The sequence below is a fragment of the Vombatus ursinus genome, unplaced genomic scaffold, assembly GCF_900497805.2.
Source record: "Vombatus ursinus unplaced genomic scaffold, bare-nosed wombat genome assembly UNPS02009835.1, whole genome shotgun sequence".
Taxonomy (NCBI): Eukaryota; Metazoa; Chordata; class Mammalia; order Diprotodontia; family Vombatidae; genus Vombatus; species Vombatus ursinus.
In genome coordinates, this window is record NW_020949613.1 from 18341894 (window position 1) to 18357488 (window position 15595).

A 15595-nucleotide genomic window follows, 5' to 3' on the forward strand; every position below is an offset into this window, starting at 1 on the left:
CTGGAAGGGGAGATATTAATGCTGCATACAGATATTAATGTTGATTGGTTACTCAGGGAATCCTTTTAAATTATTTCACCTAATGTATTGTAGAGATACCACCAATTAAACACATATTTGAAATTGTTGTTTGCATAACAATGCCACTATGCGTGCTTTGAAACAATAATAATAATAATAATAATAACATTTATGTAGAGCTTTAAGGTTTGCAAAGCAAACAGAGAGAGACAGAAGCAGGCAGCAGAAAGAGAGAGACACTAGTCAGGAAGCTAATGTGATCTACTAGCGTCTTTCCTTTAAAAATAACTTAAATAATTAATTTATCATTGTTTTCTACCTTTTGCAGGGAGACCCTGGTGGAATTATAGGGCCTCCTGGACATCCAGGTCCAAAAGGTGAGGCAGGTCCCCCAGGTATAAGCCTGCCTGGTGAACCAGTAAGTATGGTTCTTAACATACATATTTCCCTTCACTGTATAATCATACATATTTCTAGTTTTGAGTAGCTCATATGGGCAAATCAATGTGTGTAGCCTTATTTCATCCCTTAGATCAGGTCTGCACAGCATACAGATCATGGGCCCCGTGCTGCCCACCAAAGGATTTTGGGTGGCCTGCCACTGTGCACTCTCTCCTGTTTGTCACATGACCTGCGCAACTGACCATGATCAGCCCATCTCTAGTTACCTTTACTTGGAAAGTAAGCTGCTAAAAACCTATCTGTGGCCGAAGAAGTTTAGCCTATTTTAATTTTGGTCCCTACCTATTGCCAAGTTATGCAGGTCTGCTTTAGATGATAGGTAAGCCTTTTAAGGTGCTACTTTTGTGCCTGCTCTGTCCAGAACTAATGCAGAATCTTGAAGCTTCCATCAAGAAGTCCAGCAGAGGCTGGGTGTGAAGAGTCATTTCAGGAAAAAAAAAAAAAACCGTCTAGTCTAGGCTAAGGTCTAGCTAGGACATGGAAAATTCTGTGTAGTTATGAACTTTAAACAGTGTACATAGTATTACTATTTCATAATCCTTTTTGTAACTTATCTCTAGTGTTAATAAGATAAATTCCTACCACTAAGAAATATGTTTTACTATATATATTTTCATTTTAAAATAAAAACATACCTTCCATCTCTTTAAAGTCATTCCAATCTGTAGATTGCCTAAATTTTACGTTTCTTCCCTAAAGGCAAAAGCACACATACTTGGAATGATGATCAAAGTGACTTATTTTAGACATTGACTTTCCAAAATCTTTGATTCTTCAAGGAGACAAAAATACTGTTCATCTACTTGCTTCTTCATTCTTTTTAGGGCTTGAATGGAATTCCAGGGACACCTGGTCCACGAGGGCCAAAGGTAGGAAAATGATAAGACTTCTACATTAAAAGAAATTGACAATGTTTGGCAGCAGAAGTACATTCTCCTTGAGGTATGTATTAGTGGAAATCTCTCATTACACAGGGTGAAAGAGGACTGCCAGGTGTTCATGGACTCCCTGGTGACATCGGACCTCCAGGAATGGGAATTCCTGGCCAACCAGTAAGAGAAATGAACTGAGGGCTTTTGTGAACATTTATACCAATAGTATATGCTTCTTGATATTGTTCTTATTTTTTCAACTATCTACAAGACATTTAAGGATGCCTGGTCACTTTCCATGGTCCCTGAACTAAGCCTGTCTAGACTATCTGAGATCATAGAAGGGACATGTGGATATCACTTAAATCTAACCATTAACTGATGCTTGAATCCATTTAGCTTATTTGCTGGCTTAAAAGGTGATATCATCTGAGAAATGATACCAATTCTATTGAAAAATTGCTTGGATCAGGGACCTTCCTGATTACTGTCATAGTATAGTTTCGTAGAAAAGATGGGCTGTCAGAAAAAAAAAAGAGGGAGAAAAGATTACAAACTTATGGAGAAGAGGGGAGGCAGCCTTCACAGAAATTCAAAGCAATGTAGGAGATAAGTTGGAGAAAGGAACAAAATTGAATATCTATGAAATTGGCCTGAACAAGGTGAAAGCAGTGGAAAGATTATTGGAAAAAATTAGTCTAGTCAGGGTAGCAAACTCCTGAACATAGAGAAGAAAAGGTTCATAGAACTGCACACAGTTGAATTTGATTCAATTGACAAAATTATATTAAGTACTTACAGTGTGCCAGGCACCATGCAAGGCTCAGAGGATTCAAAGACATAAAGGAAATAATTCCTGCCCTTAAGTTTATATTCTATCAGGAGAGAGAATTTGTACATATAGAAATCTATACAAAATAAATATAAAGTAATTAGGAAGGGAGAACTAGTACTGGAGATTAGGAAAAGCCTCCCTACAAGGGTATTATTTTAATTGAGCTTTTGAAGGAAATGGATTCCATTAGATGGAGATAAGGAGGGAATGCATATCAGGTATGCGAAATAGCAAGTGCAAAGGTGTAGAGATGGAGATTGAATGTCACGTGTGAGGAACAGGAGAAGACCAGTTTGCCTAGACTATAGAGTGAGTGAAGGGGAATGATGTAAAATAATCCAGGAAAGGTAGGGTGAAGCCAGGTGAGGAAGGTAGAGGAAACATATATTTTATTTAAGAGGTAATACTGAGTCACTAGAGTTTATTGAGCATGGGAGTGACATGGTATACTTAATTATGATATATTTTAAATGATATATTTAAAAGCTAATAATTTGTTCAGGGGAAATGGCCTTCTAAGACCTAGGGCTAAAGGTTCTGATAGTGACTCCACCTTTACTCACTATGGGATTGGAGGCAGTCACTTTACCCCCTTTCTTTCATGTAAAATAAGGACAAAGGAAACCTATTGTTCAATTGTGTCCGACTCTTTGTGACCCCTTTTAGGGTTTTCTTAGGAAAGATACTGGAGTAGTTTGCCATTTCCTTCTCCAGCTCCTTTTACAGATGAGGAAACTGAGGCAAACAGGATTAAGTGACTTGCCCAGGGTCACAGCTAGTAAATGTCTAAGGCCAGATTTGAACTCAGGAATATGAGTCTTCCTGAGTCCAGGACTGGCACTCTATCCACTGTGCCTCCCAGCTGCCCAAAAGAAACTTACCTTAAAATATTTTTAATGACAGCTATTAAAACATTACAAAACACTTTGACAATGGCACAGATGCTGAAGCAGAAAGTGCTCTCTATTTTCTCAGGTGTCAAGCCTTCAGGGTAATTCAGAGTAATTCAGAATCATTGCTGGTTCTCTTATGCTAGAGCTGTGCTAGTCAGTGGCTATCAACCCTTAGTAACCTGACCAGCGCATATCATTTCCCTGGTTCCTTTCCACTGCCCTCAGACACACACAGGCTAGCAGAATTCCTAACCTAAAGATCCCTACTCTTTCAGGAACACAAAAAAGCACATTTTCCTTGTTCCAATCTTGAGTAGGCTGACCCACAGAAAAACAGAAACTTATGCAGCAGATTGATATCCCTTAGCAGCTGATCAGATCTCCAGCATGAAAGGAAACTCTGATGCTGATCCTTAAAGAACCCAAATTATGTACTTCTACCAGGAGCAGCAGTTAATGAGAACATAGTTATAGCAGTGTGAGCTGTATAGTTGCTCTCCCTCTGCTGAATGTTGAATGGCCTTTCTCTCAATTTCTCTCCAATAAAAGCTCTGCTGCCTGTGATTATATGGTGGATGTACCTTTAGGCAAGTACATGTGGGTTTGCTCTCTTCTTGGCTGGCACCTTCATCCTGGGTATATCTAGGGTTTTCCCCTATTGTCAGTAGTAATTAAATTCACACCAGTTACAATTATGATAAATTATAAAGTTCACATTTTAAAATGGGTAAAATTATAAAGCACTATAAGAAATAGTTTCCATATAAGAGTTCTAGCAATTAGGAAGGAGTAGAAAGAACATCTTAAAATTACTCTTAAAAACTCATAGAATTTGAAAATAAAAGAAGGTTGAATAAAATGTTCTTTTAACCATACTCTTTTTTGGAATAGGCCTTTGTTGAATTTATCCAGAGATTTAAAAGGTGGGGCAGGTGGGAGGGGACCACAATGAAGTAATTTGTTTTGAGAAAGAATATAAGAGAGCTGGAAATAGAAGATTGAACAAAGGAAAAAGTAGTTTTGAGAATTATAGTTTGGGAATTCTTAGTCAAAGGAAAAAGAGAAAAAAGTAATAAGAATCAAATTGATAGAAAAGAAGCAGCTTGGAATAGTGGAGAGAGAGTTGGCCTTAGAGTCAGGAAGTCCTGGGTTTGAGTCCTGCCTCTTATTCAGGATAGCCATGTGACTCTTGGTAATGCACTTAACTTGTCCATGACCCAGGCAACTTTGTAAGACTATAAATTACAGAGGAGCTTCCCGTCTGCATTGGAGATATATGCTGTTGCCCTTGCCAAACACAAAATTTTTGAAGGGGTAGACCGTTTTACTTTTGCTTTTATATCACCAGTGGGAAAGGAAGGAATGCAAAGGGAAGCTAAGGAAAAGAAAGGGAAGTAATGAGAAGCAAAGGGAAGGGAAGGAAAAAAAAGCTAAGGGATGGGAAGGCAAGGAAAGGGAAGAGACAGGAAAGGATGAACAAGGAAGAGAAGGAAAGGTATGGGAAAGGAAGAAATGGGAAGGGAAACTAAGGGAAAGGAAAGGGAGGAATAGGAAGGAAAGAAAAACTAAGGGAAGGGAAGAAAAACTAAGGGAGAAGAAGAGAAGAAAAGAACAGAAGGCTGCTATCCAGATGCTTCATCTCCATGTAGTGTGAGGTTAATCTTCCCACTTTCAGTTATCATTATTATAGGATCAAGGAAGAGTCCAAATAATTAAAATATTTAAACAAATCCTAAGCTTCCTTTTAGTTCCCCAAAATTTTAAACTTTTAAAATTAGAAACAATTGACTGATTTGAGTTTTACGTCCTACCCTGATGACTGTGTACCAGCTCTTGAGGTACCATCAAACAACTAATGAAAAACAGCAAGGAGAAGAAGCCCTGGGCCCAGACCTGGAGCTGGAAGGGACCTCAGAGTCTACTCTACCTCCTTCATTTTATTTGTGCAGAAAACACGGCCTAGGAAAGTTAAATAACTTGCCCAATACAAGTAGTAAGTTATCAGAGGTAGGATTTGAACCTTGATATTCTGACACAAAAGGCAATGTTCTTTCCTCTCTACCATGCTCCATCCAACTTGATAAATGTTTGCTGCAGAAATAAGAAATGGGTGTCTTGTTTATTGGGCAGTTAGTTGATGCAGCAGATAGTGTGCGGGGCCTGGAGTCAGGAAGACCTAACTTCAAATATGGGTTCAGACAGGTACTAGTTGTGTGACCCTGGGCAAGTCACTTAACCGTGTTTGCCTCATCTGTAAAATGAAATGAAGAAGGAAATGACAAACCACTCCAGTATCTTTGCCAAGAAAACCCCAAATAGGACCATGAGGAGTCAGACACGACTGAAACAACTGAACAACAACTATTGTTTGAACAGCCATATTTTTGCTGAAAAGAATGGGAATTTCTATGAAGTGATTTTTTTAAAACCTGAATTTTAAAGACATTAATATTTCAACTGTAATATGTATGTGATTTATGGGGTTGGTTGTTTTATGTAACTATATGGAGACTTTGTTAAATCTTCCAAAGAGTTGTTGGATTCATCTAAATAATTTACAGTCCTGTCAATGCCTAACATATAGTAGGCATTTAATAAATTCTCATCCTAACCTATCTATACCTAAAGAGAGAATTCTGATTGATTGTGCTTTCATTTGTAGGGATCCAGAGGACCCTCTGGAGAGCCAGGTATTCAGGTAGAATCTTTACTAAGTCATTTGGTTAAGTGAATATAGTATGCTTCATAGGCAGTAATTGTCAGAAGAGTCCTGTCATAAGTAATCATGATTTCTCTGCCTTTTCAGGGTCCTAGAGGCCTCCCTGGGTTACCGGGAACTCCAGGGACTGATGTGAGTAATAGGTTTACATTCTAATATTTTATATTAAGCCTATCTCCACATGAGGAATTTAAAAGATGATCTTCTCTTTTTTCAGGGAGCTCCAGGGAGAGATGGGAAGCCAGGGATGCCAGGTCCCCCAGGTGACCCTGTATGTATGCAAGCTGAGCCTCGTTTATGTATTTGAAATGCCCAGAATTTCACACAGAAGCCAAACTTCTATCAGAGCTTATAGATTTTTATCATCACAACTAATTAGAATGTTTCCTTGCTACCTGGGGGTTTTGTTTGCTCCCATTATTTTAGAGAGAAAAGTCAGACTGTGTCAGCATTGTTTTGTGATAAACATTCATTTTCTGGGGTTTGTAATTCAGCTAGAGAAGTTTGACCCGAGTTGAGTTTGGGCATTTAATGTTTCAATCCAATAGCAATTATAGTCAAAAGATAGGTAGATGTTTGACCCTTCCAAGTGCTAGCTTCTTAATAAATGTCATTATTTTCCAAATGAAACCTTAACAGGTAAATAGCCTGGATTATTATATGCATTCATGAATGCTAATACTTTAAGAGATGGAAATGACCATGATAATTAGAAGCAGTAAGTTTTTCAAAATTAGTTTAGATCAATAAAAGAGTAATTCTTTCACAATAAAATTATTGGATCTCTTTCATTTGAAATATGCAAATTGGATGATATGTGACCTTAAAATGACATTTATTCTGATGACAAGGATATAGCAAACTGTTATAAATTTAGGATAGATTCTATTGTTTGTTTATTTTTAAGTGCATTTATTTGTCTACTTGATCTTATTACAGATCGCACTTCCTCTTTTGGGAGATATTGGTGCTATGTTGAAGGTAATCTATTGTTATGTAAGATTATCTGTTTCTGTTCATTTTTAAAGAAATAGCCAGGATATTCTTACAAGATGGGGCTTGTTTAGTCTCATCAACAATGTTAAATTTAAAAGGTAGGATATATATTTTAAAAATAATTAAGGGAGGAATATTGCTCATTGTATTTCATGCCTTATATTAATCCCCCTACCATGACTAATCTACTTTTCTTGGGGAAGGCACCATAGATCTGGTCCTAAAGTAAGCTATGGAAAAGAGATAGTAACATTAGCAACCCTGAACAGATTATTTTCTCTTTCTATAGCAATTTTTTCCTAATAGAAAACTCTCTGCAGTGTTCTCTTAATAGGAAGTCACGTACCTTGCTCCCTTTTGGGAACCATTATCCCATTTGCTTTACTTGTCTTGAGTAAGTACAATCTAACAGGGAATAAAACCCAAATACGGATAACTAGAATACATGTGTGAAATACAGAGTTAGAAAACACAATGGTAAGCAACGTCAGAGAAGAAAGGTGAACCACAGCTTGTTTTCACAAAACAACGTAAGGGACCAACATATCATATCAAGGAACTTTACAAAGAGAGGAGAGAGTACTACCAAGCATGGCAACTAGCTTGTTATTAAATTGGATGGAAATCATTTATCCATCTGCAAATTCAGAGTTAAACACAAAGTTATATTTTTTACTCTGACATTTCTCTGTACTTCTTAACAAGACATTAAGTGTATTGGAGCAACTAAATGTAAAAATAATCTATGTCTGTATCTATGTGTTGTGAGCAGAAAGCATGGGGACTGATGCCCCAGGCACAATGCAATATCACTTTTTTTTTTCTAGTCCCCTACCTTGTATGGGTTATGTACCTAGCTCTTGTATGTATTACAGTTATAGTCATAGGAATAGCAGCTCTCTCTATATGAGAATGTGTTGTTAACTAAACCACAGCGTCAAGCTAATGATCCAATAAGGAGAGGAATGTTCTCTTCCTAATGTTGTATGTGCATTTTTATTGGAGTAATAAATATCAGAGGGCAGCTAGGTGGCCCAGTCAACAGAGTGCTGGGCCTGGCATCAGGAAGACTCATCTTCCGAGTTCAAATCTAGCCTCAGACACTTACTAGCTGTGTGACTCTGGGCAAGTCACTTAACCCTCAGTTCCTCACCTGTAGAATGATCTGGAGAAGAAAACAGTCAACTACTCCAGTATCTTTGCCCCCCAAATGGGATCATGAAGAGTCGGATACAACTGAAACTACTAAACAACAACAATAAACATCTGGGCCTTTTAATCTTCATTAATCAAGAGCTGTCATTAGAACCTCAAAACAATTTTAAAAGAAGAGTTTTAAAAATAGCACCACATACATTCACTGAATGTAGGAATTTCAAGCTGGATAAGATGTGTAGAGAAGCAGTAGGGTTAAGCCATTTAAAGAACAGAGTAATCTTGGGGGCGAAGGCTAACTTTGTTTGAATGCACTTGCTTCTTGTGGATACAGCCCATCAGTCCTAATGTGCTTATAAGAAACAAGAGAATCCTGAGGTGCTATGGTTCCAGGGCTTCATTAGCTAAAATAAGAATCACTTTCAATAAATGACCTCATAAAGCACTTTGTAGGAGGAAAAGAAAAGAGCTGTTTATGTAGCAAGAATGAGAGACGATAGACAACTAAAATTGTGGATTGGTATCCTTATATGTTGAAAAGAGAAGCAGCATGTCATAGTGCCTGGAGAGAGGACCCCAGAGTCAGGAAGACCTGGGTTCATGTCCTGCCTCTAACACTAATTGGCCAGGTAACTGATCTGCACTGGTAGAAGGAGTTTACATACCACTAGAATCACAGGTTCCATTAAAAAGGACAAGAAGGTAGCCCCTGCATGTTTCTGATGGATTCTCCAGAGGTGGTTTGTGAAAATATACTAACAAGAGTCAGTCCTGAAGGCCAAGATAAGATGCAAGGATTTTAGCCTGAGTTGGCAAAGGGAGTTGTTCCAAAGATGAAATCACAAATCCATTGAGGTGTCCAAGTTTCAGGAGCACTTCACTAACATGAGGTACACACTGCCTACATGTACTGTGCTCCAATATACAAAAATATGGTCAAGGCTCTAGCAATGAGTACCTGATAGAGTAATGCTTCATTCTAAAAGAAAACCTCCTGGGGAACCTCGAAGACAAATACAATAGCAAATTAATCGGAAAACAGAACAGAATGATAAAAATCAATATGATTTATGAATACCAAGCCTAAATCTACTGGGGGGGAGTAATTTGGTAGTTTGGGTTTTTTTTTAAAGAGAAATAGAAAAATAATAAGCAGCTGAAGGCAAAATTTGTTTGTTTGTTTGTTTGTTTTAGTGAGGCAATCGGGGTTAAGTGACTTGCCCAAGGTCACACTGCTAGTACGTATCAAGTGTTTGGTCTGAGGTTGAATTTGAACGCAGGTCCTCCTGACCTCAGGGCCGGTGCTCTATCTACTGCGCCACCTAGCTGCACCTGAAGGCAAAATTTGAATGGCACAGAATGATAACAAACCTAGGAGTAAAGAGACCATAATTCTTACATAGATTTTGGCACTAATTAGCTGTACAACCTAGGACACAATCTTTCTGGGCCATAGTTTCCTCATTTGTAAATTTAGAGTTTGGGATTAGATGACTTCTTAGGTTCCTTGCAGCTTTTGCATTCTATTATTTTAAAGGATTCTAATGGACTGAATAGTAAATCCTTCCTCTTTACCTGTAGTTTGTCAAGTGAACAAGAATTCTTAAGCACCTACTATGTACAGGGCACTGTGCTAGTCACTAGCATGTTACATTGAATAGCAATTGGATATAATATGAACATCATATGTTTAAAATGACATCTTTTCTGAGCATTAAGGGTTGATGGTATAAAGAGAAAAAAAAGCTTTTTGGATAGAATCTCAGAGTCAGAATTTGCTTCAAAGTCATGTGACACAGTCTCCCTTCCAATCTCCTCTATAAAGTTCCTGACATGTTGTCACCTAGCCTCTGCTTGGACACTATGAATGACTAGGAATCCTATTCTTTGACAAACAATCTGTTCTACTGTTTAACATGTATGATTATTAGCAAATCCTTCCTTATATTAAACTAAAATCTGCCTCCCTATAATTTTTACCCCTCCTTCCCTCTAGAATAATTTCCTTTTCATTAGGACAGCCCTGAAAATACTTAAAAACATCTATCATTCGCCTTCCCCAAGTTTTCTTTTCCCTAGGCTAAACATTCCAATTCTGCTTAAAAAAAAATTCTTTATATGACATTTAAAGAGTATTTATTTTCCCAGATTGGAAATGAACTTTTTCATTCTGTATGTTACCTAGGAATATGTACCTCTCTTAAGTTCTCCATTTTTTTGTTGTTCAGTCATCTCATTTGTGTCTGACTCTTCATGACCCCATTTGGGGTTTTCTTGGCAAAGATACTGGAGTGGTTTGTCATTTCCTTTTCCAGATAAGGAAACTGAGGCAAACAGGGTTAAGTGACTTGCCCCAGGTAACACAGCTAGTAAGTATCTGAGGCTGGATTTGAACTCAGGAAAGTGAGTCTTCCTGATTCCAAGCTCAGTGCTCTATCCACTGTATCACCTTAGCTGCCCCCATTCTTCATTTTACTTACTGTCCATTTATTATCTAGCATTGCATATTTGTGACTTTATACTATCTCCATATTTTAAATACCCTTACCCCACTCTCAGATCATCCTGAAATAATTGTGAACTCTGTAGTAACAGAGACCATGACTTAATCATCTTTGAATTTCATATAGCACCCAGAACAGTGCATTGCATGCACTATGCACTTAAATCAAAGAGCTATGATGTCATCCATGTGGGTAGTCTCTTTACCAGTGTAGATCTTAACCCATCCTTTCTGAACTTAACTAGCCTTATTCTTATAGGGCAGACATAGACTCCTTTGATGTATACTCATTAATACATTCTATTGCATGAGAGTTTTCTAATAGCTCTGCCATACTGTTGATTCATATTAAGCTAATGGTCAACTAAAGCCCCCAGGGTTGTGGTTTCTTTTTTCAGAGAGGGCAGGGAAGGAAAAGGGGATGAAGGAAGCAAGACAAAGAAAGACAGAGACAGAAACACAGAGAGAGTCAGAGACAGAGAAGAGAGAGAGATAGAAAAAGACACACACACACATATCAGTAGGCATTTATTAAAAACCTAAGCCATAGAAATTGTGTTAAGTGCAGGAGATGCAAAGACAAAAGTAAAATAGTCCCTTCCCTGAAGGGAATCATCTTCTAATAGTGTACATATATAGGCATATACAAGGCATATACAAATCAAAAACAGAGTAACCATGAAAGTGAAGGCACTACAATCTAGGGACATCAAGAAAAGGCTTCCCTCAGTAGGTGGCACTTGAACTGAGTCTTTAAGGAAAGCAGGGATTCCAGTATATGGAAGTGAGGAGGTAGAGTATATCCAGGCAAAGGTTAAAGCCAGTATAAAGCCATGGGGCAATGGAATGTTGTGTGTAAGGAACAGAAAATAGGCCAAGGTTGTTGGATCATAGAGTACATGTGAGTAAAATATAAGAAGACTGGAAAGCCAAGAAGGGATCAGGGTATGAAGAGAGTTAGCTATGTGATAAATCTTATGTTGAGTTGTGAGTCCAAGCATTAAAACATAAGGTCCTACTAAACTAAATCTAAAAGTAATTGAAATGCTAATAAACTGATTTTCAAAAAGGAGAAAGGTGGAAACTACAAGTGGGTAGCAAATTACTTAGAAAAGGAATTAATAAAGCAAAAGAAAGGGAATTTCCTTAACTTTTTTTTTATCAGTTTTTGGATTTGATGTAATAATCTAATGTCACACTAGCAATTATTTCTCAAATGAATTTCTCCCCTGGTAAAACAAATTTATTTTCAAGCTACATTCTTTTTTTTTTTCCAAATAACTTTGAATAGTTTTAAAAGAAGAAAACCTTTCATCATACGCTTTATTTTTTCATATATTCTAGTGTTTATGGCAGCAGCAACCTTTAGTCTCTATTTCTAAATTGAAATAGAAGTCAGATTCTGAGGGATTTGACCAAAATGTGCTTACTATGCATGACTAAAGTCACTAGGCCTTTGTCCATTCCTAACAGAATGTTTGCGGCAGCTGTCATCCTAGTATTCCGGGGTTGAAAATTGCCAAAGGAGAGGAAAGAGGAGCTGGGGAACCTGGAAGAAATTATTATGTAGCAGGGAAGGTAAGCATGGAAATGATCTCAAAGCACTTTCTCTTCCTCTTCTGCCCTTACCATAGTCTAATTGGTATTATTTTTATTTGTATACCGTGCTATTTCATCTTACTAGACCGTAAGTTTCCGAAGGGAGACCCTGCGTCTTATTTATCTTTGGATATCCACCCGCACCTAAAACACTATATTGTAAATATTATTCAATTAACAAATATTTGTTGAATTGAATTATACATAGTAGGCATATAATAAATATTGTTGAATGAATGCATCCTGGATATGTGCCTTTTGTGGAGTATAGATATGACAGTTCCTTTGGTGTATATTGTTTCTATTGCCTTCAGGGTGATACGGGGCCAAGAGGCCCTCCAGGAATCCCTGGCAGAGAAGGACCAAAGGTAAGGGAATCTTTTTTTTTTTTAACCTTTCCTCTTCCCCTGGCCCAAATCCTTAATTCAGGATAAAAAGGTAAAGAGTTGTAGAAACTACATGGGTTGATAGGTGGGGATAGTAACTTGAAAAGCAGCTACATTGGCATGATGTCTGGCTCTTCTTTGAAGTCTGGTCAGCACATTCAAAGTCACATTTTTCTAGTGTTTGCTGGAAAACAGTAGAGTGATTGTTAAATATGATGTCTTCATAGGGAAGCAAAGGTGAGCGTGGATATTCTGGATTACCTGGTGAGAAGGGTGATGAGGTAAAATTGATTCTTATTTTAATTAGCTTTTCTATTATTCCTAATAATTCCTAATAAACCCATATGACTGATGAAACACTAGCAATATATAAGATACTACTAAATATGGAGTTCCTCTCCAATAGGTTGTTTTGCCATGTTTAAACTGCTAACGAATTAATAAGATAAAGATTTATTTATGTTTTTGTCAGTTTCAAAACCTTTTTTTTTACTATCTGATTTTTCATATAACAAAATGTTGGTGTTTACTTTCCATTTCAAACATGAAGAAAATTGAATCACTGAGTAAAATGACCAACTGAAGGTCAAATATACTTTTGAGATAATGTCTCAAAATTTCTGATCTGGGCCACAGTTGTACTCAGGATGCAATTCTGTGCCTGTATAATTCACATTAATTCTTGGAAAAAAAACCATTAGGATGATAAATTGTTGTTTATTTAGGCAGTTTTGAAACTAATACTTCTTAATGAAAATAAGTAAACCATCTGGCATATGCTAACCTTGATGCTAATGTAGGAAGCCAGCATACCATGAAACAGATCGGTTTTTACAGGTGAATCTACCTATCATTTATGCCACCATAGTTGCCTATACTTTCTTCACATTACTAGGTATTATCATGCATTAGTTTTTTCATTTGTATTGATGCTATTTTGAAAGGATGTTTTTTTCCAAATTCACCTCCAAGGGTAAGGATTTTTTATTTTTATTTTCACCCATAAATAAAGCACTAAAATAACAAGAGTAAACAAGTTTGTGCTTTCTTAAATTTCCTAGAAGACAGCACCAAAGTGCAATAACAGTAACAGATTTTAAATGGCCTAACAGCTTTTAACTGCCTAGATTCAAGAGGTAAATTTTAGAAACAATTGAAAAGGTAATATAAGAAAGGCCAGGAAATAATTGGAATTTGGTTTTTTAAAGAGGCTTCAAGGTAAATTCATTAAAAGTTAATTTTTATTGATTCTGTAGGGTACTTTGCTCTCTTTGTGAACGAAAAAGCTATTGCATGCTGCTCCACTAGAAATAGCTACTGGTTCTAATATATTGCATAAGGAGTCCATAACACAGGACTCAATATAACCCTCATACAAGATTTTACACAAAGCTATTAATGAATTAAGGGATTCCAGTGGTTTCAAGTTACCAGCTTCCCAAATGTGGACATTATAAATCAAATAACCAATCTATTAATTCAGTTTTCCCCTGATTATTCTCAGCCTTGAGCAGAAATCGTAATCTCTAAAAATGATTTTTTTTAGAAAAGTAATATAGCCCATACACTCTATCATTGCAGCAACCTGGCACTATGGTTTAAGAGCTTGCCTTTGAGACAGGAATTCTCTGGGTTCAAGCCCTACCTCTGATATTTACAAGATACTTAGCCACATACACATAGAGAAGCAAAACACAACCTCTCTGTGCCTTGCTCCAGGCAAATATTTATATAAGTTGCTAATATGTATTGGTGAGGGAGTTTTTCCAATGGTAGCTCCCACTAGTAATGAAATCAGGAAGCCAAAACATCCTTCTCAACTGCCGCCCCCCAATCTATTAGTCAACTAAAAGACTTATCTAATGTGAACACCATTCTTGTCCTAGCTGAAAAAATCTCTGACCAGTTGCAAAGTACTTTTATATTTTCAAGTCTTTCATTCCTCATTGCCTCTCCTTCCTCTGACAGGATACTTTTAGAGAGAAGTTACACATCCATTGCTTATGGCAAAGTGACTTCATTTGTCCAATGTTCATGATTTACATTTCTACAAAATTTATTGCAAATATCAAGGGAACAACTTGTTAGAAGCTGGTAGAGGGCAGACACACCTCTCTCAACACAATGGACTCTCACTTGGTGCTCAAGGCTTACTAAGCATGTTTTCAGGATAATATGGATAATTAAGATATGGGGAGCTACTGTCAGCCATGAATTATTACAATGGGAAATAAATATTCACTAGACAATTACTGAGGGAAGACTTATGAGCTCAAAATATCCAAGCAATGAAGGGCCTTAGCTCTGATGATCCCTGGATGGACATATAGTAAATTTTAATTTCTACTTATGCTTGGTACTCTGTGCTAAATGGAGTGCCCTACTACCTATGATGTATTTGTCTTCCTCAATGACCAGCTTGTCTCCTAAAATTATCTTATTGCCCTTTATGAATCCACAGTAATTTCTATCTATGCTACAACATTTCAGCTTATTCAGAGAAAGACTGCTGAGAATGTATTTTTTTATTTATGGCCTGCAGTTTATTTTAAAGTTTAATGTGGTCATCAAAGGTTAATGAGCCCCAAGCTTATAAATTAGAAAATCTCAGGACTCATTCAGCAGCTCTAGACTGATACAATGGTCAAGAAAGAATTATGTGTGAAATAGAATACACACACACAACTTTGTAGGAATATGAGGATTTTTAAAGGAGCCCTCTATGATATTCATGTTGCCTAATCCATAAATAGCATCTTTCCAAAAGAAAATGTTTCTTTTATATTATTAGGGAGATTGATAACGGATTGAAAAGATGCCAAAAAAAAGTGTTTTTAGTTAGGTGAGATGCATTGTTACACAGTGGGATATACAGGGTGTCACAAAAGATCTAGTGTAGTTTTAAGCTATTAAAGCTTTTAACTGCACTAAGACTTTTGGGATACCTTGAATAGAAGGAAAAGCACCAGCTGGACTTTGAATTGTCCCTATAACTACACAACTCTGTGAAAATGGATAAATTATTGTAGTTTCCTAACCCAGGCCTCAGTTTCTCTTTCTCCTTTCCTCCCCTCAGTGTCTCTGTTTCTGTTCTCTCTTTCTCTCTGTCTCTCTCTCCCCCTACTTCCTCTTCCTCCCCCTCTAACTCCTTCCC

At 37.1% G+C, this 15595-nt stretch overlaps 1 protein-coding gene across 1 annotated transcript in view; it reads left to right on the forward strand.

Annotated features, from left to right (window-relative positions):
- COL19A1 (collagen type XIX alpha 1 chain) overlaps positions 1-15595 on the forward strand; it is a 394072-nt gene that overhangs the window by 304165 nt on the left and 74312 nt on the right. Inside the window, exons 24-33 of the mRNA XM_027852948.1 lie at positions 350-439; positions 1308-1352; positions 1458-1535; positions 5746-5781; positions 5890-5934; positions 6020-6073; positions 6742-6783; positions 11930-12034; positions 12370-12423; positions 12669-12722. Coding sequence (XP_027708749.1) covers positions 350-439; positions 1308-1352; positions 1458-1535; positions 5746-5781; positions 5890-5934; positions 6020-6073; positions 6742-6783; positions 11930-12034; positions 12370-12423; positions 12669-12722 — 603 coding nt within the window. The remainder of the gene's footprint in view (positions 1-349; positions 440-1307; positions 1353-1457; positions 1536-5745; positions 5782-5889; positions 5935-6019; positions 6074-6741; positions 6784-11929; positions 12035-12369; positions 12424-12668; positions 12723-15595) is intronic.